The sequence below is a fragment of the Vigna unguiculata genome, chromosome 3, assembly GCF_037176805.1.
Source record: "Vigna unguiculata cultivar grain cowpea cultivar isolate G323 ecotype 2 chromosome 3, ASM3717680v1, whole genome shotgun sequence".
Classification (NCBI taxonomy): Eukaryota; Viridiplantae; Streptophyta; class Magnoliopsida; order Fabales; family Fabaceae; genus Vigna; species Vigna unguiculata.
In genome coordinates this window covers 2,217,505-2,244,804 of record NC_140794.1, presented here as the reverse complement: position 1 = coordinate 2,244,804, position 27,300 = coordinate 2,217,505, and the positions used below count along the sequence as shown (strand labels likewise).

Here is a 27,300-nt window from a genome sequence, read left to right as displayed (position 1 = left end):
ATGGTATTAATTTTGTCAACAAAACCTTGAAAAACGGGACCATAGTTAAAAAGTCAATAGCAAAAATAGTGAATCTATTTTAATTTTTAAGTAGCATCAACCTCTATTTAACTTCTATGTCTATGAACTTGGTCATTTATGTTTAGTGAAGTAATGTTTTTCTTTATTAATAGTCAAACTTTGAATGAGGAGAACTTGTCGATAATTTGCCCAAATGACCAAATACACTTGAGCACATATATGTGACCATATAAAAAGATAAAGAACACTTATCTCATAAATTAATCTTATTTTTAATTTTTGGTGGTAAATTACATTGTCCATTATTAAAAATATAATGAAAAATTATTAATAAATTTTGTAAAAATTAAAATAATTTTGTTCAGTTTCTTTTTAACCATGTATAATCATACATATAATATATTTTTAGGTTTAATAACATTTTCTATCATCTTTGTAATAATGATTTTTTCTCTGTTTATTTTATATTTTAAAAAAAATAATATGGTTCCTCCGTTACCTGAATTATTAAATAATTTATGTTATTGTTCAAATTCATGTAACCCCTTGTCCACCATAATTTTTCCATATTTAGTCCCTCACAAGTTTAAAAAAGGAATAGTAAAAATAATAATATAATAAGTAATAGAAATAAAAGAAAAGAAAGAGACAAAAGCTTATCTTGCAATCTTTCTCCTTTCATCGTATATTCTTCATCACAGAACCATATTCCTTCCATTATTTTTTTTCCCAATCCACCTCTTATCTTCATTTATTTTAGAAAATTTTCACACCCCTAAGTTGGAATTTCAAGGAATATTTTAAACCAATAAATTTTATCTTTCGAATAAGTTTAATTTTGATATCTTTTTTATTAAAGTGACATGTTTAGTCTTTTGCATGTGATTTTTTTTTTCATGTAATTTTTTTTACTCTTTAGATGGATTTCTATCTATTTGTGATCATAAAATCATGTTTCGGTTGTTAATCAGACTTTTGTTTATGTAGATAGAACAATTATACATTTTGAAATTGTGTAGGAAAAAAACAATTCTAGGAATTAGAGATGTACGGAATGGGCCAAGCGAGTTGATCTACAGGCTCACAATTAAAAATGTGTGATAAATTATAATTTTGAATTTGTTGATCCACTAAAACTCGACTCATTTAACGCGTAGTCTATGTGGACTCATAATCATGTGCAAAGTGCTAGCCCGTTAGACATTTTCTCGATCCTCATTAGTGAAAATACTTATTTAAAAATCCTTATTTAAAAATCCTTATTAGTGTTCTTCTCTAATGTTATTTTGATGTCCATGATGAGGAAAAAGAATAAGAATTTATTTTGATGTTCATGTCGACCCCTATGGTGGTGAAAGATTCTTGTTATTCTTCTCCTTGTTTTATTTTTCTTTGTGTGAAGGATGAAGTGAATCCATATTTGAATCTTCAAATAGTCGCAACGTGAGGAAAATATGAGAGCAAAATTGAATCACATTCAAACAAAGACATATGAACTTCCCCTTCCAAGCACACACCATAGCATTAATAACTCAAATAAGTTCCATATAAAGATAATTTTGCAGGTCCAAAATAATAGAAAAACTACTAATATATTTTCCTGTATTATATTTAAAAATAACACTACAATCATTCAAGCTCAACAGTCTTTTACACCATAATCAATATTCATTTTGATCCAATGTACTTTAAAAAATTTCTATATATATATATATATATCATTAAGATTAAAGGAAAAAAAAGTATAAAACCGAGTTGAAATACAAAATAATTTCTACATCTTAAAATTATATGTTATTACATATGGATTTAGAATAAGAAGAACAAACAGTAACATATTAATACATTAAATATATGTTAGTTTATTGTCTATTCTTAAATTAATAATTAAATATTCATTGAAGATAAAAAATATTAAAAAAAATATTTTGATGACCCTTATTAGTTTCTCTTATTTCTCTTTTACAATCCTTTTAAATAATAAAATATTGTATCTAGCTAATAACAATTAATATAAATAAGATTTTAAAATAAAATAATAATTTTTAGAATTATAAAATGAAAGTATGAAAAAGAGAATGTTAACATGTAATGGTCCAAAAATATTCTGTCGTTCAAAATGAGGAAATATATGATAAACGGGAAATTTTGAATATCCAATAAAGTGAGGTGAGCAAAAGTTCAATCCCTTGCTTCTTGGCCGTGTCCGTAGATTGTTGGCAACGTTCCTTGCTTTGCATGAGTCACTCAGAAGTAAAGTAAGTGTATCGGCTCTGCAGTGACAAACACGCGCCTCGTTGAGCATAGCAAGTGCCAAGTGTCCACTCTCGCGTTCGAATTCGAACTTCCGTTTTCAATTTCTTCTACAACATCGAATGTCGAGGACCATTCGGTACTTTCCCACTCGCACTCTACCTGTCCCTCTAACCCACTCAACTTCTCTGTCACATCTTTCTGCGCGTAAGAGATAAACAATTCGCGCGCCAAACACGACGGTGCTGCTAACTGCCAGCGGTGTCGTTTCGTTTCAGAGCTTTTCCATTGCTTTCTCTCTCTCAGTCTGGGAGATGAGGTTAACGTCACCTGCGATTCTCAACCTTCTCTTTCTATGTGATCTCCTTCTTTGGCTTCTTCCCACATTCTCTTTCTCTCTCCTCGCCGCTGACGCCAAGCCGGAGCCAGAGTTTCTCCTCGCCGGAAAAAACGCAACCTCCATCGTCAATGCCTCGCTTGGGAGATCCGGCGATCATAGCTTCGCGAACATGATTGATCGGGCTCTCGAAAGAGAGTTCCCCGAGAATGAGCAGAATGAAGGTTCGCAGATCTAGCTTGTCGCACTTTAGTTTTTTAATGCTCAAGCGTTTCTAAATATTTTCGTGTAAATTGTTTCGTTGGATCGAGGTTGTCGTATGCCTTTGCAGTGTGAATTATCGAAAATGCCGCTCAATTCGAGTTTCGTTTCACTTCTTCTTATGCCTTTTTCTGCAATTTCCTGATTAGCATTGTGCTGCTGGATTTAACTTGCCTTTTCTGTAAAACCTTCTCGTAGTAACGTGTGTGATGCGATTAGAATCCTGCACTTTGCTGTATTCTTTTTTTGGCTTTTATGAAGAAAAACCAATGAGACGCTGTTAACTTCCAAATGTTTTTATATGGATACGTTGTGACGAATGTGTTGATTCATTGACGACGTGTGAGTAGTGTAGTGGAAAGTTTAATTCAAATGAATGCTTTCAGTGAACTTCGCCGAGTCTTTTGCAGGTACCGATCCTGGCGGTTTCAACAACAGTGTTGCTGAACAGCAGGTGTGCAGTGAATTGCTTTACATGATATATGATATATTTAATTGCCTCTAAATTTTTGTAATCCTGGGGGGAAATTGACTGTAGCACTCTAGCGACCTAATTCAGGTAGTTTAGGTGTCTTGTTTTTGGCTATACTTCAATCTGGTCAGGACTTAACAGTGTAGTTGGAAAACAGTTCATTCTATACAAAATAACGTTCTTCTGTGTTTGGATTTTGGCCAGAAATCTTCAAACTATCACATGCTTTTACGTGTGCAAAAAATAAACCAAACACCCACTCAATACTCATGCTTCTCTGTTTTCTCCCTTGGAAAATGTGAAAGTCTGTTTTGGAGGCTCCAAACGAGAATTCAAACACTTCATAATATGTTTGTATACATGTTATATCCATGTTGCACTCGTTCAAAAGCACTGTTATGTTAGAAGCATCGATTTGTAGCTTTGAGTAAAATGTCGTTTAATGACTTCCAAACTGAAAAACTAACGCAATAAGTCAGTGGATGATAATTCATTAGAAAAGCATTAAACTGATTCAAGGACAGAAGTTACAATTGAGAAGAACTTTCAAATTTTACTTATGACTTGTCAAATTTTGTTTAAGATTCTCTGGGGTAATGAATTTTAGGGTGGGAACCTCTGTCTTGGTCACTCCTTTTTTGATAAATATCACTTGTAATTTTTACGGGATTTTATGTATGTGGCTTATTATTTTCACTTGAAAAGATCGTGATCTGTGGTCCTTCTCATATTTTTTTTAATGTATCAGGCTGTCTTGGAAACTGTTGCCAGAGTTGTCCCCAAGAAAAATGAAAGCAAAGAAGAAAAGTATGCACCTCTTTCTTCTAAAGTCATAATTTTTCTCATAAAGGGTACCGAGTTTTAAAATATTAATGCAGAGGACTTTACTTTGAACCATGACATTTGTTAAGTTTTTTATCAGGTCATTTCAGTTCCACAATGTTTTCAACTTGGAAAATGAGAACAGAGCAGACGATATGCCAACTTTAATTGATCGGAAGGTATGTCTATTGAAGAGGTTGAAGTTTTTCAAACATTGAAATAATTTTTGTTACAGCCACATCATCACAATATGCATAAAAACTCAATTCTACCATTTTTGTCAGAAGTTGATTTAATATTTTGTAATTTTCCAATTGTTTCAACTACAGGACAACGTCTTTATCATATCCAATCCCAAGTCAAAATATCCAGTTCTCCAATTAGACTTGAGGTTTACTTACTGTTCGTATTTTTTCTCTCTTTCTCTAATAATGTTACATGTATGAGTGCCTGCAACTACTAACTAGTTAGGGTGCTTATCCTTTTTATGCCATATTTTCAGATTGATATCAGATCTCGTGGTTGTCATTGTGTCTGCAACCTGTGGCGGCATTGCCTTTGCTTCTGCTGGACAACCAGTTTGATTACAAACCTTGCTTTTTGTTTTTAACTAGATATATCTAGCATATTTCTCCAAAAAGTAATCCATACATACCCATTTTCAGGTGATAACTGGATATCTGCTAGCAGGATCAATCATCGGACCAGGAGGTTTGAGTTTTGTTAGTGAAATGGTCCAAGTATGTCACCTTTATAGTTCCTTTGTCATGTACACTAATATCCCCTTTCCTTCTTTTAGCTAGCCACATTTTTTTACAAAAATAAAATCATTGATTGAATGGAATCACGATGTGTCATGGATACTCTCTTTCTGTAAGACATATTGAAATGAAGTGATGATTGAATGTCATCTATTTTTGCTTTTAGTAATCTTGCATATTGCTTCCACTCCTTGCAGGTTGAGACAGTTGCTCAATTTGGTGTCATCTTTTTGCTCTTTGCATTGGGCTTAGAGTTTTCAGCAACGAAGGTTGGCTGTACACTTATTATTTCTTTTAGCTTGAACTTGTATAATTTTATCTCAGCCATACTTACCATATATATATATATATATATATATATATATATATATATATATATTTCTTTTCATGTTTGCAGCTTCGAGTTGTTCGAGCAGTGGCTATCCTTGGAGGGCTACTCCAAATTTTCTTATTTATGTGCTTGTGTGGAATAACAGCTTCAGTATGCATTTTACTTTTAGAAATATTTATTACAAAAAGCATTTCCACCTTGATGTAAAGGAATTCCTCATGAATGCACCTAAATCCTGCCTGCAGTTATGTGGTGGTAAATCATCTGAAGGAATATTTGTAGGTGCATTTCTATCCATGTCTTCAACAGCTGTGGTAATTTCCTGACCTCACTGTTACGTGATTTTTGGTATCCCTTTTCAATATTATACCATCTCAAGTATGATTGCAACTTTGTTGGACAATAAACTTTTTATGTTGTTTAGCATTTAACCACAGGCGTATAGATGTTGGACAATAAACTTCTTTTCTAGATGTTCTCAAACTTCTTTGGTGTCATATCTATACAAAACATTATCTTCAAATATATTATTTCCACAGCTGGGAACAAGGAAGATTCATATGTATTGCTTGAGTGTTTCGAAAAACACCGAGCAGAATATCATATATCCACAATCTGTTTTTATTTACACCGATAAAGAAAAAAAGTACAACCTAAGGTAACCTATTTAGGCTTCTACGTACTAGTGCTGGTAGAAGCAGTAGCCTGTAGGTAACAAAAAAAAGGCTTTTCTGGCATATGGAAATCAGATTTTCTAACATTTTTGTTATTTACTTTAAATTTGCTTTTTTTTTTTCTCTTCTTTGATCCCCAGGTCTTGAAATTCTTAATGGAAAGGAATAGCGTCAATGCCCTTCATGGTCATGTTACAATTGGAACTCTGATACTGCAGGTTTGTACTGTTATTTTTGTGTTAATGAATGCACATGCATGACTGAAACATTGCTACTGGTACCTGTGCAAAAAGAGTGGAGTGGAATGCTATGAATGACCCTGATATTCCTTGTTAAGATTTTTCTTCTCACATTTGTCCTCTAGTGAAATGTTTGAAATTATTGGTTCTTTCCAGGATTGTGCCGTTGGTTTGCTCTTTGCACTGCTTCCTGTTTTGGGTGGAACATCCGGTGTTCTTCAAGGAGTAGTATCCATGGCTAAGTCGTAAGTTAATTGTAGGATGAATTGTTCCTCGTTTATCTTCTCTCTCCATAATTTATGAAATCTATGATAAAAGATATTAAACCCCAAGGTTCTCCAACGCAGCAACATAATATTCTCATCGTGTCTTTCCATTGCGTCCAATTCAAAATATATTTTTTGATCCATGAGGGATATTCTGCTCATAGTTTTGATCTTTTCTTGTTACGAGAGTTAAGAAATTTTGGATGAAGATGCAAGTGAATTAAGAAATTTTGGTGTGCTTGACCAGTCGGCCACTTCGTACCAGTACTGAGCATGATATGTTAGCATAAAGCTCTACTACACTTATTGAGTGCCTCGACATGTAAATTTATAAAGAGAAACATCGTGGTGGTGCATAAATTGCCTTCATCTTTTCTTATTTTAATCTCAGTATTGTCTACTATGATAAAATTATTCTAAAAATCTTTTATAAAGAAAATAATTATAATTATAAGAAAGAGCTACCAGAAAGGAATTCATATAAAATAGTGCACAAAATTCTTCCCTACCAAAGGCAAAACAACAAAATAGAAAGAAGATAACAAACTCGTGAATAGAATAAAGCTTTTTGTTCATCTTGCATTCTTGAGATGAAGACTTCTTTGGTGATGCCATGATATGGGACCAGATGAATGTCATAAAAAATCTTATTTCTATCACATAAAATATCTAAATTATAAGTACAAGTATTATGCTTCCATAATTACATAACATATACACCATTTCCTTGTTGAATTTCGTAAGACAGTCAGCTTCACTTGATGTGCTGATGATAATAACTTTCTTCATCGTACTTGGTTGTATTTTTTTTTGAGTCATTTATTCCTACTGGTTTACTAATTCTGTTATTTCAGATTGGTGACCTTAATTGCATTTTTGGCCATTTTGACAATATTATCTCGTACTTGTGTGCCCTGGTTCCTTAAGCTAATGATAAGTTTATCCTCTCAGGTGAAGATAGATCTTTTGCTCTGTTCTTGAATGTTTATTTGTGCATTAGGTTTTAACTATTTTTTTTTTTCTGTGCAGACGAATGAACTTTATCAATTGGCATCAGTGGCTTTCTGCCTACTTGTTGCTTGGGTGTGTCTTCTATCAAGTCTCAATCTTTCATTACTTGCCAAACCTATTCCTCTTAGTTGTCTGTTTTATCATCTATAATGTATAATGCCCTTAATTTTTGGATGAGTCTGTGGTTGTTTCCCATTGACGAGTAATATGCACCAAACTTTATTTCCCTAAATCCAAGGGGTTGCTTAAATGCATGTATGTCTACCAACAGGGGTCTATCTCAGTTGACAGAGTTGTTGTCAACTCCATAGTACCTATGTTCACTTCCTATGAATAAAGACAATGTATGCATGTCTGACTTATTTATACATAAAATTTACAATGCCTGAACAACATGTGTGCCTTCAACAAAATGTTTTAATATTTGTTGTTTCATTTCAGTGTAGTGATAAGCTGGGTTTAAGTCTTGAACTAGGTTCCTTTGCTGCCGGAGTGATGATATCAACAACAGATCTTGGTCAACATACACTTGAACAAGTAAGAAATAATTCTAGGGTCTGTTCTTTGTAGTGATTAGTTTTACCATGTTCTTGGGTGTAAACTTGCATTTTGAGGAGTATCATTTGCTCAGTATTTATTATGTTTTTTCTTTTTTTCTTGGGTATCCTGTTCTTTGTCATGTTAAGCGTGTTTAGTGGAATGGGAATGTTTTTATATTATGCTTGATACAACTTTGTATTTTCATCATGGATTCATGTAAGGTGGTGACACCCAAATGAATTTTAGGAAACCTTCTTGAAGCATTAGCATATATATATATATATATATATATATATATATATATATATATATATATATATATATATATATATATATATATATATATATATATATATATATATATATATTGAGATGACTCGTGTTTTGCTATAGTTTTGAGCTTACTCAAGGTTGTTAATATTTAGGTTGAGCCAATTCGCAATTTTTTTGCTGCTCTGTTCTTGGCCAGCATTGGGATGCTTATACATGTCCATTTCCTTTGGAATCATGTTGACATTTTACTGGCATCTGTTATATTGGTGATCATTATAAAAACAATTGTAGCTGCATCTGTTGTTAAGGGGTTTGGATACAACAACAAGACTTCACTTCTTGTAAGATTTGTCATCAATTAATACAATTACGTCTGTCTGTTGATTACATCATGCATTTCATTGACGGAAGAGCCTTAGGTTATTCCACATGCGTAGGTTGGGATGTCCCTGGCACAAATTGGGGAATTTTCCTTTGTTCTTCTCAGCCGTGCTTCAAATCTTCATTTAGTTGAGGTATGTACTTCATTTCAAGACAATCATTTCAGCTACTTTGTTTTTATGAAGACAGCAATTTATCTTTCTGCATTGTAGGAAGCAATTTATAAATAAAGGAAATATGTTTTATTTTAAAAAAAATGCAGTTTTCTGGCAGTGCTTATTGTAATTTAAAATGTGAATGTAATTGCATTGTTTCTGCAGTTACTTTAACTATATGGATTGAATGTCTGATTCCTACTGCAGGGAAAGTTGTATCTATTGCTCCTGGGAACAACAGCTCTTAGTTTGGTACGCATGCACTATTTTATAGAATAACAATGTTGCTCCTACTGGTCCTTGTTATATCTAGTAAACTAGTAATTATCGATCATACAACAATGTTGAAATACTGGTCTTTTATAGAGTTTTGCTTTATCATATGATAAATTCATGGTCTTAATACTTTGGCAAGTTGCTATATCCATTATGATGCTGCTGCAAGTTGCTCCTACTTTGGCAAACTATTGTTTCAAGCCCACCAACCGTGATCATTTTTTTCACATGATATCTCTACACTGCAATTTAAAATATAAAAATGGGACTAAATGAAAAGTATGAGAACCATTCCTTTTCAGCTGAAAGCATACCGATGGACACAATACCAGTCATTAGCTTTCAGGGCATCCGTATAGCCTGAATAAGTGACATCCATATAGCCTGAATAAGTGAAACCGCGTTGTGTTTTCGGTAGATAAATTCTGTTTGTTGATCATCTTTATTTTAACTGAGCAGCAGGGGATTAGTTACTAGTAAATGTGATTGAAGTTTAAGAAGTTATCACTAGTAAAAACATTGGGCCGTCCTACGCAAAATTATTGTGCCAGTTATGCTTTAGCCAGTTTTATGTGTAATCCTGATATGTTTTTAGTATTAAGTTCACAACTATTTGTAGAGATTTTGAAGCTTACACAAACAGAAATAGTGCAGGTGACTACACCTTTACTCTTCAAGTTAATTCCTGCAGTTGTGCATCTTGGTGCATTGTTGCGGTGGTTCCCTCCTGATAGTTCAACTGAGGTATCTTATGGCTTTAATAATTGACAAATGATATAAATATTTATAAGTTTTTGTTGCTTCAATTTCTAAAAGATCCTGACTTTTGAATATGATTTTACTCTCAGATTGCATTTAAAGGGGACAGCTTTCGTGTGGACAGTGCTAAGCGTATTACTTTGATGGTTCAAGGCTCTCATGATTCATAATATTCACATATATTATGAAGCAGAAATGAAAATTTCGGGCTTTAGACGGCTTCTCAATACCACGGGAGGACAAGTGCCAAAAAAAATACAAATAAGGTTTACTAAATGAAAGTTTTCCATTGCAAAATACTTTATATACTCTCTGCTTTCAGAACACGCACTGGAATAGTTGGAATAGTAAAGAGTAAATGGCAAACGAATGCCAAGGGAGCCAGGAGTTTAAACCGGATACAGCAACTAACCTAGTAACTGGGGCCATGTTATTAACGTGAATGGCCTGCTGTGTATAAAGTAATATGTAGTTGCAGTTAGTGTATTTCATTTTAGATACAATCCTCTTGAATTTTTTTCCCTCACTTTTCCTTTTTATTTTATTCAATTTTTTTTGGGTTGATTAAGTTTGGAATGTGTAATTTTCCCTGTATAAGTTATAGACTTAAGGCAGTCATCAAAGTCAAATGTACCATGTTCATAACTTTTGAAATTATTAATGGAAGATAAATTGATTTGCCATTCATTTCTTGTAATTCATTACCAAATACGTGAAATATGTCGTTTGTGGCAAACAAGCTTCACCCGTTACTGAGTAACCTGATCCGTCATCAACGCCCAAGAAACCGCTGGTCTTTTCTTGAGTCGACTTATATAAACCAGCAACTGTTTGAAGTTTCCAATTGCAAACTGTCGTTCGATGGTGTTTGTCTATACTATCTTCGCATCGGTGTCTAGGGTAACAAAGTAAGAAAAAAGCTCAATTTTTTTAAAAAGAAAATTTAACAGAAGAGGGGATTCGGGATGGTATAAAAAAAGTAGGAGTGTATAAGTATTGCCTTTACGCGAAGTGGATTTTGGTTTCTTAGACTGAAGCTAGCATTTTTATTTTGGAAAATCATTCATGTCTGTTACTTGATTGTTTTAGAAGCTATTTCTATAGAGTAATTATTTTCTTATCGATGATTAATTTTTATAAGATTGGTTAATTTGTACCAAAGTTTAGAATTTTTCTTTAAAGTTTTATGCAATGTTAATACATAATGTTTTCCTTGTTCATAATATATAGTATTACTTTGAAAATAGTCACTGGAAAAATCTGAAATACATAATGGTTTCTAATTATAAAAATTCCTTACACCCTCAGTACATACGTAGTGTATTTTGAGTATTTTCTCTTATTTTTAATCCGATTCAATAAGACAGAGGTAAATATAACAAAATAAATGGATATGTGGTGTATGTAGGAGTATATCTCTGGGTTCTGTGTGTATTGAAATGCATTTATCTGCAGTACGTGGTGATAAAGCCACACAGGGACAATGACATTCATTATATGTACCTGATTCAAATTTTACAGACATGACAAAACGCATTGGAACAACTTTAACAAAGCCAGAAGGGGTTTGGTTTGATGTTTTTGGCATCTGATGCATTTGATTTAAATCCCCTGTTCATCATTTAAGCACAAGCATGTGCTGTCATATCATGGGTCTAAGAATGAATGGTTGGAAGCCCGGTGACGTTGGTCTCTTCCAAATCCAATCACTATTTAGCAGGTTACTTGTTCCACATTTTTGTTCATTCACAATTCAACATCAACCAAAAGGGAATCGTCAGTGGTCCCCTTCATTTATTTCCATATTTTAACAAATGCAGCAACCAGAGGATCCCTCCCATTGGCCCAAAATATTGTACCTTCGTTCTTTCACAATAACAAATCCTTAAAATGCATTTTCTTTTTACTATCTTCATTTTTCAACTAGATACCCACGTTTAATTCTTACACCATAAACTCAAATAATTTCTCGTTTTGAAAAACTGCATGAGCTGTGATTAACCCAGTTTTTCTTTTTTTTTTTATGCATTTTACTTTTTATGGTATTATATAGGTGATATTTTGTGACGGATATATATCATATGGGTTTGTAGTATGAACTTAATGGTATGTGGTAACTTGCTAGGTCATGAGTGGCATAATTGCATATTTAAAACGACATTGACAGAAGGAGGAACGAGGTAGGCGTCTATGGAGAACATGGCAGCATTTATTTTGCTCCAAGGAAAAAGGTGGTCCTTCAATGATATTCCTTTGCCCATGTCATGCTTATGAATGTTGAAGATAATTCCACAACCATGTTTTTCTTACGGAGTTTATGTATCTTAGTTTTCCTTTGTACACATTAGGATAATTTTATTAATTTAAACACTGATTGTTACACTCTAATAAGCTTGTTTTCTTCTTTTGTTACTATCTATCTGTACAAATCTGAATGTCATCCATGGCGACTACACTTGATATATTCTCTTAGTACATCAATTTGCATATTATGTTCCTCCCTCATAACTAGGTTATAGTTTTCTCAATCAAGTCAAAGGTGAGAGTTATTTTTTTTTTTCTCTGAGATGCTATAGCTGATAATAAAAACTATAACTTAAAATTAATATCATTAAACTTTCATCCTCTCGAATGCAAAAAAGAAATTGACTAAAAAAAACTTTAATCTCTCATCTCTCACTAGCTCTACATATAGGATACATCCCTCAGTTTTTCTCATCTATCTTTTTTTTTCAATCTCTTGCTTTCATACTGATATTTGTAATGATAAGAAAAAATGTTTAAGAAAATATACTAACGTACCTACTTAAAAAAATATCTTATTGATTAAATAACTTATTCTATTTTCTTCACAATTGCATTATTTTGTAAAGTTAGTTAGTTATGTTTAGTTAAACTAGTTATAGATTTGTTGATTTTCTACTTTGTATTCTCACGTTAATGAAAGTTCATTTTCTTCCAATTAATTTTACATTTTGTTTTGTTTTCCTTTGAGAATTTCTAGGTGCAGTCATAAACAACAACACTTTCCTTATATGTGTCATTTGATCCTTATGTTAGAGTAATTAAGTGAAAAAGTTTTAATGGTGTATGCGTATTATGATAAAAAAATTACTTTTTTTCTAACCTTTCACCCCTATAAATATGTCCATTATAAACATTTACTAGGTTTACATCTAAATATTTATTATTTAATCACATAATCATATTAAATAAACAAATTTATAATTTTTCGGGCAGTTTAAATATAAGATGCATTTTCAAACAAATCAATAATTTTTATTTAAAATTTTAATATACAAAATTATCAGAATAATTTTATAAAATTTAACAATTAATTCGATTGGTTAAAATACATTCGACACACAATTAATTGCTAAAGTAAATGCTAAGCATCCTATCGATCTATGTAATGGCTAAGAAAATCAAATTAAAAAACAAAAAAAAAAGCATTTATTAAAAAACATTTGCTGTTTAAAAAATTATATAGGCGTAGACCTAAAAGTTCAAGGATTCAAGATTCAAGAAGCGCGTTAACAAACTCCAATAATATTTTCATATGAACTTCACCACAATTACGCCATTCAACACATGAAGCTTCTTTCACTTAACCTCTGTAATCAAATTATTCATGACGCCAGTTTCTCAAATTTTTTGCTACTCATATTGTCGTTATTTATCAATATTATATATTATTGAATTGTATTATATTAAGATAATTTTGTGTCAGATGTTCCATACCAAAGATGAGACAATTTAAAAATATACAAGTAAGGTACAAATTTTATCATACAAATTAGTTTTATGAGATTAAATTAGACTTAAATTCTAATTTTTAACATTGTAGGATTCAGACTTAAATTTAATGAAACTTGGGATGTATTAATATTCTTGGTAAGTAGTTTTACTTTCAAAGTTTAAAAGCTAATAGTAGTATCTGAGAAATTGAAGGGAAAAAGTGCTTCCACAGCATTTAATTAAGAAACACATTCGCATCCAATGAATTTTTTCACGCAACACCTCGTGAATGGATCTTACCAAAAATGCACCAATTAATATCAGGTTTGTTTGGCATATATTATCTGCAAAATCTTGTGGACGCGCTTTTATTTCGCTTCTTTCCTTATCCTCACAGTTATAATCAACATGAGTATGAATCATATATTCTTCGCTTACTATATACTCACTCTCACAATAATATAACATTCTATCATCAATAATACTTCATACATATAATTTGTGTTCATGAAAAGCTAATTAAAGTAACAACAGTGTTATAACATCTAATCTTTTGATTGATTTTTTTTACCAAGTTGTTTACACTTTTCTATCAAAGTATAAAACCAAGAAAAAACATATCTGGTTGACAAGAACATCAAAAAGAAAAAGTCAGCCTATGAATACACCAATTGTTTGTTACAAAAGTTAATGACAGTCATGTCATATATATATATATATATATATATATATATATATATATATATATATATATATATATATATATATATATATATATCAGATAATAAATGAGTTCTGTCAAGTCAGAAACACAATTTCTTAGAAAATCAATCATGAAATTAAGGAATTAGAAACAATAATCAATTGTTTTTCATTTTTTACTATTTAATTAATTTTAAAAATTAAATATATATTGATTCTTAGAAAATTAATTTCATAAATTAAATTATAACAAAATCAAACTCAGACACAGAGAAATTAAGGGATCTGTAAAAAGTAAAAGAAAACATACGATTAATAGTGAATCAAAGTAGGTGTTGGATATCCAAGTAGAGTTTAAGTACTTATAAACTCATTGTCTTAAGGTTTTTGGTTGAGAGTGTATCAATATCTTTTATATATATATATATATATATATATATATATATATATGGTTGGATTCAGGTTTCATTAGTGTTTATCTCCCAAGTGAAACTTCCTTTATAAAACTAACAAGTGGTATCAGAGTCGATAGTTAAAACTGATTCAAACGAGTGCAATATGATCCTTAAATCGAAAGTTTTTCTGTTAAGAATTTCAAGTAAGCGTGTCCTTTTTTCTCTGTAAACCTATCAGAAGGATAGTAATAATTTGTTGGAAATAAAAGCAGATCGAAAATTTGGCTCATTTAGGAGTGTGATTCTATGTATGTTGTTGATTTGTTTTACTAAATTTATGGTCGAGAAAGGTAGCATAGTGAAGACAAAAATGTCTGTGTTGATGTGGGGGGCCATATGGTTTGTTCTGAAAAGCATACGAGTCTGTTTCTGCACATCCACATCATCATTTTGAATGATGTGAGAGGAAGCATATGGTATATGGTGCCAATGCTGGTATCTATCTTCGGCTACATATACATACATATATATAGATAATGTGCATGAAAGGGATTTCCCTTCTCGTCACTTCCAAACATGTTAATTGCGAATCACATCACAAAAAAAAAGTTGTTACTCATTAATTGTACTCACAAATCAGAATCACAGAAACGAAGTTCCTAGAAGAAACAGCCTTCACCAACTTGCAACTAAAACTTTATGAATACGTACGAACGAACGAGTAATATCTTAAGCAGTTTTTGGTAGTGAAATAAAAATTATTGATTACTCTTACTTGTCTAATTTTGTTAAATTTATTTTGTTCAGCAGTGAAGGACTCTAAAACTTTGACAGTGTAGAAGAAATCAGCACCACACTTACGAAGGATCTGAAATATTTACAGAATATGGGTGTGATCTGTTGTCAAACACTCAATTTTGTTAAATTATGTTAAATTAAGAAAACTACTAATTAACAAGTTTTAGTGTTCAACTTGCAGTGCAATGCACGTTCTACTTTTCTTCTGTTTATGCGAAAAAAAAAATAGTATTCCACGCGCGAGGGACAAAAAAAAATGGATAAGTTCTCTTTGACATTTCTTAAGCCAATATATAGTAATAACTACTGAATTTCCAATTTCTTCTTCCAGAAACAAAATTTGCCTTATCGAAACCTTTGCATATGCATAATTTGTTTGCAATTATATATATATATATATATATATATATATATATATATATATATATATATGAATTACATGCCAAATGTCATTAATGAGAAAAAGAGAAAAAATTATTTAAGAATAAGAATATCTTGTTTGCCGAGCTTTAACTGATGTTAACGTGAGCGAAGATGATGAATTTTATTATAATAATTAGAAAAAACTGTAATGTGTACTTATTCTTTTTAGGTCAACCTTTTTCTATCTTAATCAGTAACAATTATGGGTTATTTTTCTGGAATTTTTACCTAATGATATCTCTTTCCATTTGGCTCATCACTTTATTTACAAGGAAAAAGTTGTATCATGTGTCATCTCTTTTGTCTGGTCTATCAGGAAATAATCTGCAATATTGAATTTTTAGGTGTCCCTTTTAAGAATTTGTAGCTTCTCTTTATTTATCTCTTCTGATTTACTTATATAAGAGTTATTACGCTCAAAATGAGTTATAAAACATTGATCCAAATGTTTGATATTTCGGACATTTGGTTTTTCTGTGGTTAGTGATTCTTTCTTTCACTGAATCCCTTACTAAAAATAACAAACATCAGAGATACATATATACTCTTGATAATGGTTTGGGCTCTGAGTGAAAGTCTAAAACACTATTTAATCAAACTAATTCGATGTGAATGATCTCATTAATTACGTAGCCTAAATGTGGATTCCACAGAGATTTTATTTGCATATAAATATGTTGTATAATTTTAGTCAACCATTATATATAAAGGATCTGATTATTCCACAGATAATAGGGACTAATAACGACTATCACTACAATTGCTGCAAAGAACAATGTGTTTCTTTGACCATATGAGTTGACACTTGAGAACAGATAAAAGGGTACATTAATAATTCCTGAGACAATTTTTATATGCATTTATATATAACACATCACTGATTTATATAAGTCACACTAATTGTCCCAAGCAGGAACGAAGAGTAAGCTCCAGATTAGGAACTTGATGAAGCTTTTCTTGCTTCTTATTATAATCTGATTTCGTTTCTTGTTCAAAGTAGCTTATGCGCCCTAGCAACGACAGAGTCGCATCATTATTCTTAACTTCACATTTCGACTCATCTTTTTCATGACAACCTCCAACGTTGTTGCTACCAACCTGTTAATTCAACGACAAAGCAGAAGAAGCAAAAGTGAAAAAGTAAATCACTTTAACATAAATCACGTTTAGTTTGAAATCAGATTAAAGAAGAACATTGATAATTACCACGTCAAAGAGACTCGAACGTCGCTTCTTCTTATCTATAGTTGCCAATCTGAGAAAGTACTTCTGAGCATGGCTTGCAACTTGTGTTGGAGTTCTTGTTGTCACAAAGTTTCTGGAGATTCCTCTCCAATCACCCTTTCCCAGCTTCTCCAATCCGACAAGGAATATTCTGTGTTCTTCTTCTGTCCATGGCACTCCTGATAAATATGCATAACAGACACCAATGTTGGGTATTATTTAATGAAATGGTAGATTCTAGACAAGAATCAAGGAAAAGAAAAGTAGTGTAATAAGTATAATGAAAGATTTTCCTGAGAGGTAGGAAAGATGAATAAAAGAAAGAAAGAAAATGAATGATATACCTTTCTTTCTCTCTTGAACTCGACCTATGAGACCATCTGAGAGATACCCAAAAGAGGTTCGGTCGGAGTTTTCATCAATGGTTAATCTTGAAGAAGAAAATGAGGAAGATGATGAAGAGGGTAAAGAGTCCATGCTGAAGCTTTTCTTGATGGTAACACAAGTGTCTAATTGCACGCCAAAGAGACGAAGCCCAACGAAAGAAGAGCCTCTCAAAGATGTGCAGGTCCTTGAATTGTGCCCTATCACTCCACAATGCGAGCACTTTCTCCCCATTATTCAGATTTTCTGAGAAACCCCTCAAATCAAAAACCAAACTTTATGATCTATATATGCATGTAAGTGTGTGTATGTTATAGAGAAATAGAGAGAAATAGAGAGAAATAGAGAGAGCAGAAAAATGGTTTGGTTTGAAGGTATATATGATGATGATGATGATGATGGAGTAGGGTGTGGGGTTAATGAAAATGTAGTCACACCCACGAAATTTTATTGGATGGATATAGTTTATTCTTGGATATTTTTACAACTTTTTTTTTTTCCTTATTATTAAAAAATAAAAAATCATAAAGATAGGGATACCTTATCTTATTTGGAGCATTTATGTCCTCTGGGACTACACAGGATCCATCTATATCTAACCTTCAACTTATAATTTTATATAATATTGTAGCAGAGTAATTTATAGAACTCTCTTTCTGCACCTTCTATATGCTCTAACTTTACCATAAAATCATATATATATATTCTTCTCTTATTTTTCTTTAAATTTGTTCCATATGCATATTCTTGTTCAACACATCATGAATATTGAATTAGAGTGTAAAAGCAAGACTATCAGGAATTTCTCTTCATTCAATCAAGGTTGGTCTTTGTATGACTCAAGAAATATTATAGGAAAGGAAGACTTTGAAAGTTGTGTCAGTCAACCAAAATTTCATTATTCGAAGGGACTTGCAAAACGCATATCAAATTCACACTGTTATTTAAAAGCGTGAAGTGAACGTGATGAAATCATAAAACTTCTGACTTTCCAGATAAATTTATACACAAACCATATATATCTATCTATATATATGGCTAGAAATTATATGGTACAATTTTGCCTAATTAATTTAGTTTTATATTGAAAGTGTATATTTAAACTGAAATGGTGGTGACTCGTAAATTATTTACTTCTTCTGAAAACTTATTATTTATATTTATATAATGAAACTATAATATGTTTTTAGCAATTGAATTAATTAACTAATTAAATTGGATCAATAATTAGTTTCACTTTAACTTTTCTTTTTTTATCCCAACTCATAGATTACGACAAACTTTTAAGGTTTTTAGCCAGAATATTCTTGGTAATACTGTTCAAAGTCAAAACACTAAACCATTTTGTGGGTTGGTCATTTTATTCAAACATTTGATATATATAGTAGAGTAGTGGACTAATTTCATTGCAAGAGGGTTATATTTTCTTACTTCTAAGTACTTGTTTCATACCAAGTCATAGTTGTAATTGTTATTGTAATGGTTTTGTTTAAGTATTTTCGTACAATTAAAAAAATGAAAAAAAATACATAAGTTGCAAGAAAAGGAAAACATCAAGAAAGAATAACACGGTTACAAAGAGTATTTCTAGTCAGATACTAAGTAAAGTCGCTCATTAATTAACTATAAAAAGTAAAGTGGCTTATTAACTCTTGATTTAATAGTTATTAAACAAGGTTGTTGATAAATAATCACTTCTTTTTTTTTTAATTTTGTTTTACAAATTAAATTTTAAGTAAGTTATTAAATGCATCTCGTTATTTATCCTACCCTTAATTATAATATCTTAATATTTACTTTTTGTTTTCTGTGTAGAATGATTATTGGTATTATCATATAACACCAATTGTTTAAGTTTGTCAATACACTCTAACGTCAGAGCATACAGTTACCTAAATTGAAAAGCAGATTAAATAAAATCCCTGTTGGTTTTTCTATAAACTATTAATCACATCACATCAAGAAATTACAAATATAAGAACTACAAAAAAAAAAAACATTAAAAGAAAACATATATGCTTATGGTTATAATTTACAAACAATTAAGCAATGAACATATCGCTCAAATCAGGGCTTTCTGCCGTTTGAAAATAACTGTAGAGAATTCTCAACTTGAATTGTTTAACTCAACACAAAATAATAAATTCCCTTCTATGTTAAAAATATAATTTCCTAAAGATTTTTTATTGATTCCTTTTCTTATTAAGTCACATATGTTGTTGTCTCATTTATTTATTTTTTCTTTACATTTCTAGTTATTTTCCCTCCACTCACAGAAGTTGAGTTGAGTTGCCACGTGATGAAGGTCGAGTCGAGTCGACACGGAAGGAAGGTCGAGTTAAGTCGACACGGAAGGAATGTCGAGTCGAGTCAGCACTTGCTAATAGTTGAACTTGGTAGATCTGAGACGAAGGTACAACCCCATTGACCATGACCAAAGATCGAGCTGAATCGGTCAAAGCTAAAGTCAAGTTAAGTCAACCCAAATTGAAGTTGAGTTGAGTCAACTCAGGTCGAAATTCGAGCCAAGTCAACTCTTATTGAAGGTTGAAATGAGTTAGACTAGACTAAAGGTCAAGCTGAGTCAGCATGTGTCGAGAGCCAAGTTGGCTCATGTCGAAGGTCAAGATGAGTCGGCTTGTGCCGAAGGTCCAACCGAGTCAGCCTGCCGAATGTCGAGTCAAGTTAGTTTGTGTTAAAGGTTAAGTCGAGTCGGACTAGGTCGATAGGCGAGCCAAGTCAACCCATGCTGAAGGTTGAGCCTAGTTAATTCAGGTTGAATCTTTGTGAATTGATCCGAATTGAAAATCAAGACAAATCGTCTTGAATCAAAGGTTAAGCTAACTTAACTCATGCTAAGGATAGAGTTGAGTTTGCCTTAAAATAGAAATTAAATTGCTTTATTCTAACAAGAAAATTGAAATATAAAATATTTCAATTACTCCATCCAAACAAACTATTTAATAAATGAAAGAAATTCAATTGTAAGTAATTCAAATACTATACAATTAAATTTCTTGAAAAAAGCCCTCATCTAAACACAAGGGAAATGTATTAAAATTTTTGAGTATAAGTTGAAGTTTCATATTTAGTAGAGATGAAAAAGTTAAGTACCATGTGAGGAAAAAAAATCGCTATGAACTTATTATTTTAAATTTTTGAATTAGAGTATTGTCAATCTTTTATGTGTAAATTGAACTCATGTCTTATTGATATTATATCTTTTGGTAATCATTCCTCACCGTACCAATCAAAATGTATATTTTATTTAAAAATGTGTGGCAGAAAAAAATTTATATGTGATAAATAATGTGATAAGACCATAGGGAGACAGAAAAAGAAGGTGAAAACGAATGATAGACGCATGATGCAAAATCTGGTTTTGCCATGGATATAGGACCTTTCTCCATTATTTAGAATCACTGAATAAAGAAGTGATTCCTGATGAGGACATTCCTAATATATGAATAAAGTTTGCAAATGAAAGCAGAAATTTTGGATAATTATTTATCTTGATGAACCTAGCTTTTTCCTACTAACCTAGCTACTCATTTTAATATCATTATTGTATCTCGAGGCTTAAGAAATTGAGTTAAAAGCAAGTTGGAGCTTTCTTTAAGCTTTCAATTCATGAGAAAGACGACACATCCATATACGCCCTCATCTAACTCACACTCATTTGGCATTATCATACAAAGGAATCTTCTTCAATATTGTTACCATGCTTAATTATTTTTTACAATTTCAATAATCATCACAAAATATTATAATTTATCTTCAATCACTCTCTAATTAGTTAATGATTTCTAGCCATAAAATTAACAAACTATTTTTCTATCGTACCTTTTCATGTGTACTAACTACTACTTTACGTATTTTTAATGGTCTTGTTAGATCAATCTCTAAAAGACGAGTTCCTTAATTGAGTGGCTAATTAATTATAGATATTAGTTTTATAATTAATACCATTAATTATTTCCACTCACATTCAAACGCCAAAAGTCATGTTTATGCATATAGCAGTGCGCCACTAGAAAGAGTTGCGTCCAATAACAAAGTGTTTGATAAAAAATTAGTTCATGGTTTCTTGAAGTAGAAAGATCACTTTTTGCATTATGCTTTTTTGGATCGAGTACAATTACTATAGTATATAATTTTAGTGAAAGTACGATACTAATCCTTTTGCATATAAATAGCTTGTGTTAAAATATTATAAAATTATCCAATTCTGAGGAGGCATGGATGCAATATTTGCTTCTTTTTTTACCAAATTGGACCATCCACTTGATCCTATATTGGATGTGGAAAAGGACAACGGGTAAAGAACGGGGTAGGTTATTTCACAGGTCAGAATCAATTCAAGGATATTCAGAATATATACTTGAAAATATTTATCAACAATAATAAATATATATACCAAATATTCTAAATTATTTAACAATCTTTTTACGAATGATTCGGTATCAATTAGAACAAGTTTAAAAGATTAAGACACTTTTTTTAATTCAAAATTTAAAATAAAAAGTTTATAGATCTTATGTCTGTATATTATTTATCTTAATATTTTTATTGGTATTTTAACTTATCTTGAAATTTTATCGTGTAATTTGTTTTTGTTTCTGGTATATTTATCACCAAGTTAAATCCTCTAGTATTGGAATGTAGGGATGAATTTTGATCCTCTCATCCTAAACCAAACAAATCTTTTCAAGTGTTCTTTACTTTCCTCCTCCCATCATTACATTATCTTAAAGTTGTTGTTAGCTTTCTCATGAATACTGTGATAACTAAAATCGCCATTATAGTTACTTTTTTCGATCATGACCAATCTTATTATATCTCAGATAAATATTATATCATGAAAAGATAGATTGCATCACTAAAATATTGCAGTACTATAATGAAGTTTTTAACTTAATAAAGTCCAGCGCAGCACTTTGAGTTATTCTCCAACCAGTTGAAAAGAAAGTTAGACCGATATGTATAAATTGATTGTTCTTAAGTTTTAGATTAGAGATACTTCATAATTTCATAAATTTATTGTTTTACAGTTTTAGTTCCAAGGTTTCAAAAATATTAGACTCATGTTTCATTGATGTTATAATATTCTAGATCGTAAAATAACAAAACCAATTGCTTTTCACATTGAATTTCCTAGAGCTAGTTGCGTAAGATACATTAGTACAGGTAGGAGTAGCCCTACCTAGAAGTTTTAACGAAATGGTGGCACCACTTGGTCGAGGCGAAGGATCACTATATGCATACTTTATGTTTGTTATATTGACAATCATTCAATTTTCTAATACATGATTCCTCGAAGTGGCTTTCTAATTTTCAAAGAGGTACTCTTCCTAGTAATCGCTTTCTGTAAAGTCAAAAGCAACATGGAAAATTTGGCAACAATGATTGTGCAAATGAGGAAACTGGGTCTTCTATTCGCCACTCTCTTTCTGCATTTCATCAATATCAATATCTAATTTCCTTCTTATTGCAATCATTTCAATAGTTTATAGCTGCTGAGTTCATCATATCGCCAAATATCAGTGAGCAATTATATACATTAATCACCTTCAATACCATCGAATCATATAGTTTAAGTGTGTAATTATCACTGAGATACTACTAATGAATGAATACATGAAATGCACAGTGAGATTCCTCTCTCTCTCTCTCTCTCCTTGCATGGTGTAACACAACTCACTCATCAAAATAACATCAAAGAAGATTAATTATTGGATAAACAATAAAAAAATTATGAAACATAGTTAAAAGAAGGTTACTGTTAAGATATATCCGATAAGTCTCACATCACTTAGGAGTCGAAATTAAATACAGTTTAAATACTCTTTCCTTCCTCCATTCTTCAAAAACATTTTTTAAAGGCAAAATCGTAACGGAGTTCTATACCGTTCCTAAACGAACAATACCTCATAAACGTGATAGTTATTAGTAATTATGCGTGTCATACAAAAACATTGGCAAACAGTTGTGTCTACTTTTATCTAGGATAAACAATAAAAAAAAGGGAGAACTAAAACAAGACAAGTTAAAGGTGGTGAGATAAAACAATGACAGATTGAAGAACAGTGTAGAAAATTAACAGGTCCCCGCGTTTCTACTAATTACAGCTCATTACTCTAAATTGACAATTTATCTGTAATGGATATTGATTAGTCCAAAAACAGAAAGATGGAAACAGCTCTGCATTATTGACTGCTGAAGTTAACACAAACATATAGAATGCATATACGTTTCCATCTGTTTATTGTTTCCCAAAGATTCCACACATGTTCCGAGGATTTAATATCACAAACACTTCTTTTCTTAATCTATTTTATTAATTTGTCACTCTCTTCTAAATAACCAATTATTTGTGCCTGCTTCAATCAATGGAAATGATAATTAAACAAGTAATTTTTGCTTGTAAAAAAATTGAAAAAATGTGTCTCCTTTTATGAGACGTATAAAATGTTTGAGACTTGGTATAAGAATAAAAGAATGTAGCTAGAAAAAGAGTTGATGATGAGAGAATTGAAATGGTATATAAAGCCAGCTGTTATGAACTGGTTTCTTGAGCTTCGTTTCACACGTTGTGATTGTCGCATAAAACTAATCAGTGGATCGACCCAGTGATGCACTGTACGGACATTTTTAACAAAAAAACATCATTTTCTCGCACCAACTTTGCTGTTTGAGTGTGGAAGAGCTGCTGAATTATCTTCTTCTTCTTCTTTTAATTTGTTTTTCACTATATATGTATACTTTACAGAAATACCTATCACAATAAATTAGGTTTCTTGTGTGATTATCAACTATATGCTATCTGTTGTCATTAGACAGTGTAATCTGGTTTTAAGCAATAACAAAAACTTTCTTCTCTTCCCTACATAGTAATTAATTATATTTGAAGACAATGACATTGTATTTTTTTTCTATGAAATTGTTAAGGAAGGAAAGAGATTGCAAATTTTCTTTCGTTTCGATGTGTTGAGATCAAAATTAAGCAATTTTTCATCTTGGATTTCAGATTTCTAATTCAGAATGATTTGTATGCAGGTAACTTTAAGTAATTAGTAGCTTTTGTTCAAAGGTAAATCTTGGTGATCGGTAAAAAATAACTTAACATATTGTAAAAAATAATAGAAAGAAATGAGAGAAAAATAAAATAAAATAGAAATGTTATAATTATAATATTACATTATAAAGTGGTTATGAAGAAATTGGTATTTGCAGATATTATCTAATTAGTTTTAATGTTTTACAAGAAATATTTGAAGTGATTGGACATAAATATGAATGGGTATAGGTAAAAGAAAGTATATAAATACTTCTTTTTTAATTATTTTATACTCTAATTTATTTGATACTTTAGTTTATAATTGATATGTTATAATAATTTCTTCATTATTGTTAAGTACAGGAACAAATTTATGAACTTTTAAGATGTTTATAATATATGATTTTTTTATTTAATTTTTATTTTAATAAAAGTTTATTTAATAAATATTTGAATAGTACTCATGATTATAAGCTTTTACTTTAATTGGATACGGAGGGTTTGTATAAGTTTCAATGGAAAAGTTTCAACTACAATTATTAACAATTTATTAAGTTATACAATATGATATATATAAATTCTAACAAGTTTTTAGTGTAATAACAACTGATGATTGTGGGAAGGAAAAAAAATTGTGATTTTACAAACTCAACGGATAAAATCTACAACAAATATGAAATAAATAATTTTTAGTAAATATACACAGTATAAGTATTTTAATTGTCTTTTTATTAATCAGAAAAATATAGGCAAGTATATGATAATGTCTACATTCGCGGAAGCTACTAATTTTGTTTATACATTTTTTTAAAATTAACTAATTAAAACATTTATTTTAAAAAAATAGCAATTAAGAAAAGTTCAAAATTTCATTTTATATGTACTTATATTTTTTATTTAAAATTAAAGTATGTTTTTTTTAAATGCATTTACTTATGCTTTGCGGTATATTATTTGAATTTAATTTTTAAGAATACTAAGTTCATTTTATCCTAATATTTTATCATGAAAAGTTATTTCAATTATACTTTAAGATTAAAATTGATATTAAAAAATATTTATCTTCAAATACAATTCTCTACTTTATCAAATACACTAAATATTTATCTTCAAATTTGTAAGCTCTATGTATGTAAAGTTTATCTTATTTTCTATTCTCATAACAAACTTATAAAAAAAATCATTCTAAAGTAGATCCTATCTAACAATAGAAAAAAAAAATAGTTGTTCACTTCAAGCTTCATATGTTTCATTATATAATGGCAGAAAAATACATGTTTGCTTGAATTTTGGAAAACATTTTCAAAACCACTGTCGAAAATTGATACACTTGTCTTTAGTTGTCAAATATTAAAAAGGAAAATGAACGAAAATAATGTGAAATATTCTAAGCCATCAGTTATATATCTTTATTTTTATGTTAAATTTTTAAAATTAAGTAAAATTAAGGTTCTTGAATAAAATAAAAATATGAAAATTCTTTAACGTTATTATTTATTTTTTAAATAATGTTTTATTTCATCATAGTGATAATCCCATTCATTAATAAAACAAATAACCAGTCATATTCTAACATAAACAAGATTTATTATGTATATATAATATTAACAATTTTGATTTTTCCCTTATCACTTTTTTTAAAGTATTGACCCAATAGGCGATAGAGAATCTTTGTGGCCCAACTCAAACTGAAACTCAAGAAAATAATATTTTTTTCGGACTGTTGATTATTCACGAATGGGCCTTGGACCCCAATTGGAGCCCAATTGGACCCGTAAAAGGATGTCATTCCTTTCTTCCTCCAAATTATTGTTTTACACACCTTTCCTATTAACTGCATATTATTTTATTTATTTCAGTTGCTTTTTTAATTTAGTCCTCTCTAGTTTTTCAAGGTGAATTGTGAATCAATTTCCAAAGTTTTTCTCAAAATACTTAATATATTTTGAAACATAATTTTCATAATACTGTTTAAAAATCCTTAAGTAGTTTAGTACCGAAATAAACATCAATATACTCATTTTGTCTAGATAAGGGTAACTTTGAAATAGTAATTAAAAATGGAAAGAGTGGTGCAAAAAGTAACCATTGACTTACTCGTATTCATGAGCCCAACTCTCAAGACCAAATGTTGAGCCCATGCTCACTAATTGAGAACTCTTATGGAACCAGCACCAATAAAATAAAGTCACCATAACTCTATAAGTAGAAGGATTGGGATGATTGAAAGAATATATTAAAATATATTAAAAAAGGGTTTAATTAGTGGGATGGTACCTATTTTCATTTAAATGTGTCAGTTTGGTCCCCACTTTTAAAAAGGTGTTAATTGAGTCCCAACTATTGAAAAGATGCATTAATTAGGTCATTTTTAGTAAAAAAATGATTAGCACCGTTAACGGTATTGATATTTAAAATGACTTACAAAATTAAATATTAATATTTAGATTAAAACTTAGTGGTAAAAGTCATAAATTAAGTTAACGGCTATAATAATTTTTGTCTAAAAGGAAGCTGATTAATACATTTCTTCAAAAATTGAAACTAGATTGACACATTTTTTGAAGCTGGTACCAAACTGATATATCTGAACGAAAATAGGTACTATCTGATTAATTAAACCTTAAAAAAATATTTAAAATATTAACACAATATATTTTTAAGTATTTTTAATATTTAACAAATGACAACACTAAAAAAAGTGTTGTCAGTAAAGAATCCGGATTCTTATCAGCTTGACATCCACG

General features: G+C 30.6%; 2 protein-coding genes across 4 annotated transcripts; one reads left to right on the top strand and one right to left on the bottom strand.

Moving 5' to 3' along the window:
- The first annotated feature begins 2,219 nt into the window (after positions 1-2,219).
- Positions 2,220-10,519, top strand: KEA4 (K+ efflux antiporter 4). 3 transcript variants are annotated; one of them, XM_028066317.2, is made up of 20 exons: positions 2,223-2,835; positions 3,283-3,326; positions 4,093-4,151; positions 4,267-4,345; positions 4,496-4,557; positions 4,669-4,744; positions 4,832-4,906; positions 5,125-5,196; positions 5,325-5,408; positions 5,504-5,572; positions 6,073-6,150; positions 6,328-6,416; positions 7,292-7,388; positions 7,467-7,520; positions 7,890-7,985; positions 8,414-8,602; positions 8,699-8,776; positions 9,005-9,049; positions 9,765-9,817; positions 9,922-10,519. In XM_028066317.2, exons 1-20 carry the CDS (start codon positions 2,589-2,591, stop codon positions 9,974-9,976), a joined length of 1,701 nt encoding a protein of 566 aa, XP_027922118.1. In that variant the 5' UTR covers positions 2,223-2,588; the 3' UTR covers positions 9,977-10,519. The 3 variants fall into 3 exon arrangements, 2 of the variants coding, with proteins under 2 accessions (XP_027922118.1, XP_027922117.1); XM_028066316.2 differs by having other exon boundaries at positions 2,228-2,835; positions 9,728-9,817; XR_014993979.1 differs by lacking the exons at positions 9,765-9,817; positions 9,922-10,519 and having other exon boundaries at positions 2,220-2,835; positions 8,681-8,776; positions 9,005-9,047.
- A 6,044-nt stretch (positions 10,520-16,563) lies between these two features.
- LOC114179237 (transcription factor MYBS3-like) lies at positions 16,564-17,855 on the bottom strand. Its single transcript, XM_028065502.2, has 3 exons — positions 17,457-17,855; positions 17,095-17,291; positions 16,564-16,986 (listed from the first exon to the last, which is right to left on the bottom strand). The coding sequence occupies exons 1-3, from the start codon at positions 17,728-17,730 to the stop codon at positions 16,780-16,782; spliced, it is 678 nt and encodes a 225-aa protein (XP_027921303.1). The 5' UTR covers positions 17,731-17,855; the 3' UTR covers positions 16,564-16,779.
- Between the last annotated feature and the right edge of the window lie 9,445 nt (positions 17,856-27,300).

Excerpts from the sequence above, each read along its gene's own strand:
- KEA4 (XM_028066316.2), top strand. The coding sequence starts at position 2,589 with ATGAGGTTAACGTCACCTGCGATTCTCAACCTTCTCTTTCTATGTGAT. Across the intron at positions 4,907-5,124 it reads TTGTTAGTGAAATGGTCCAA|GTTGAGACAGTTGCTCAATT; the intron begins GTATGTCACCTT and ends CACTCCTTGCAG. Across the intron at positions 8,777-9,004 it reads CAAATCTTCATTTAGTTGAG|GGAAAGTTGTATCTATTGCT; the intron begins GTATGTACTTCA and ends TTCCTACTGCAG.
- LOC114179237 (XM_028065502.2), bottom strand. The coding sequence starts at position 17,730 with ATGGGGAGAAAGTGCTCGCATTGTGGAGTGATAGGGCACAATTCAAGG. Across the intron at positions 17,292-17,456 it reads AGTTCAAGAGAGAAAGAAAG|GAGTGCCATGGACAGAAGAA; the intron begins GTATATCATTCA and ends CATATTTATCAG. Across the intron at positions 16,987-17,094 it reads GTTCGAGTCTCTTTGACGTG|GTTGGTAGCAACAACGTTGG; the intron begins GTAATTATCAAT and ends TTGAATTAACAG.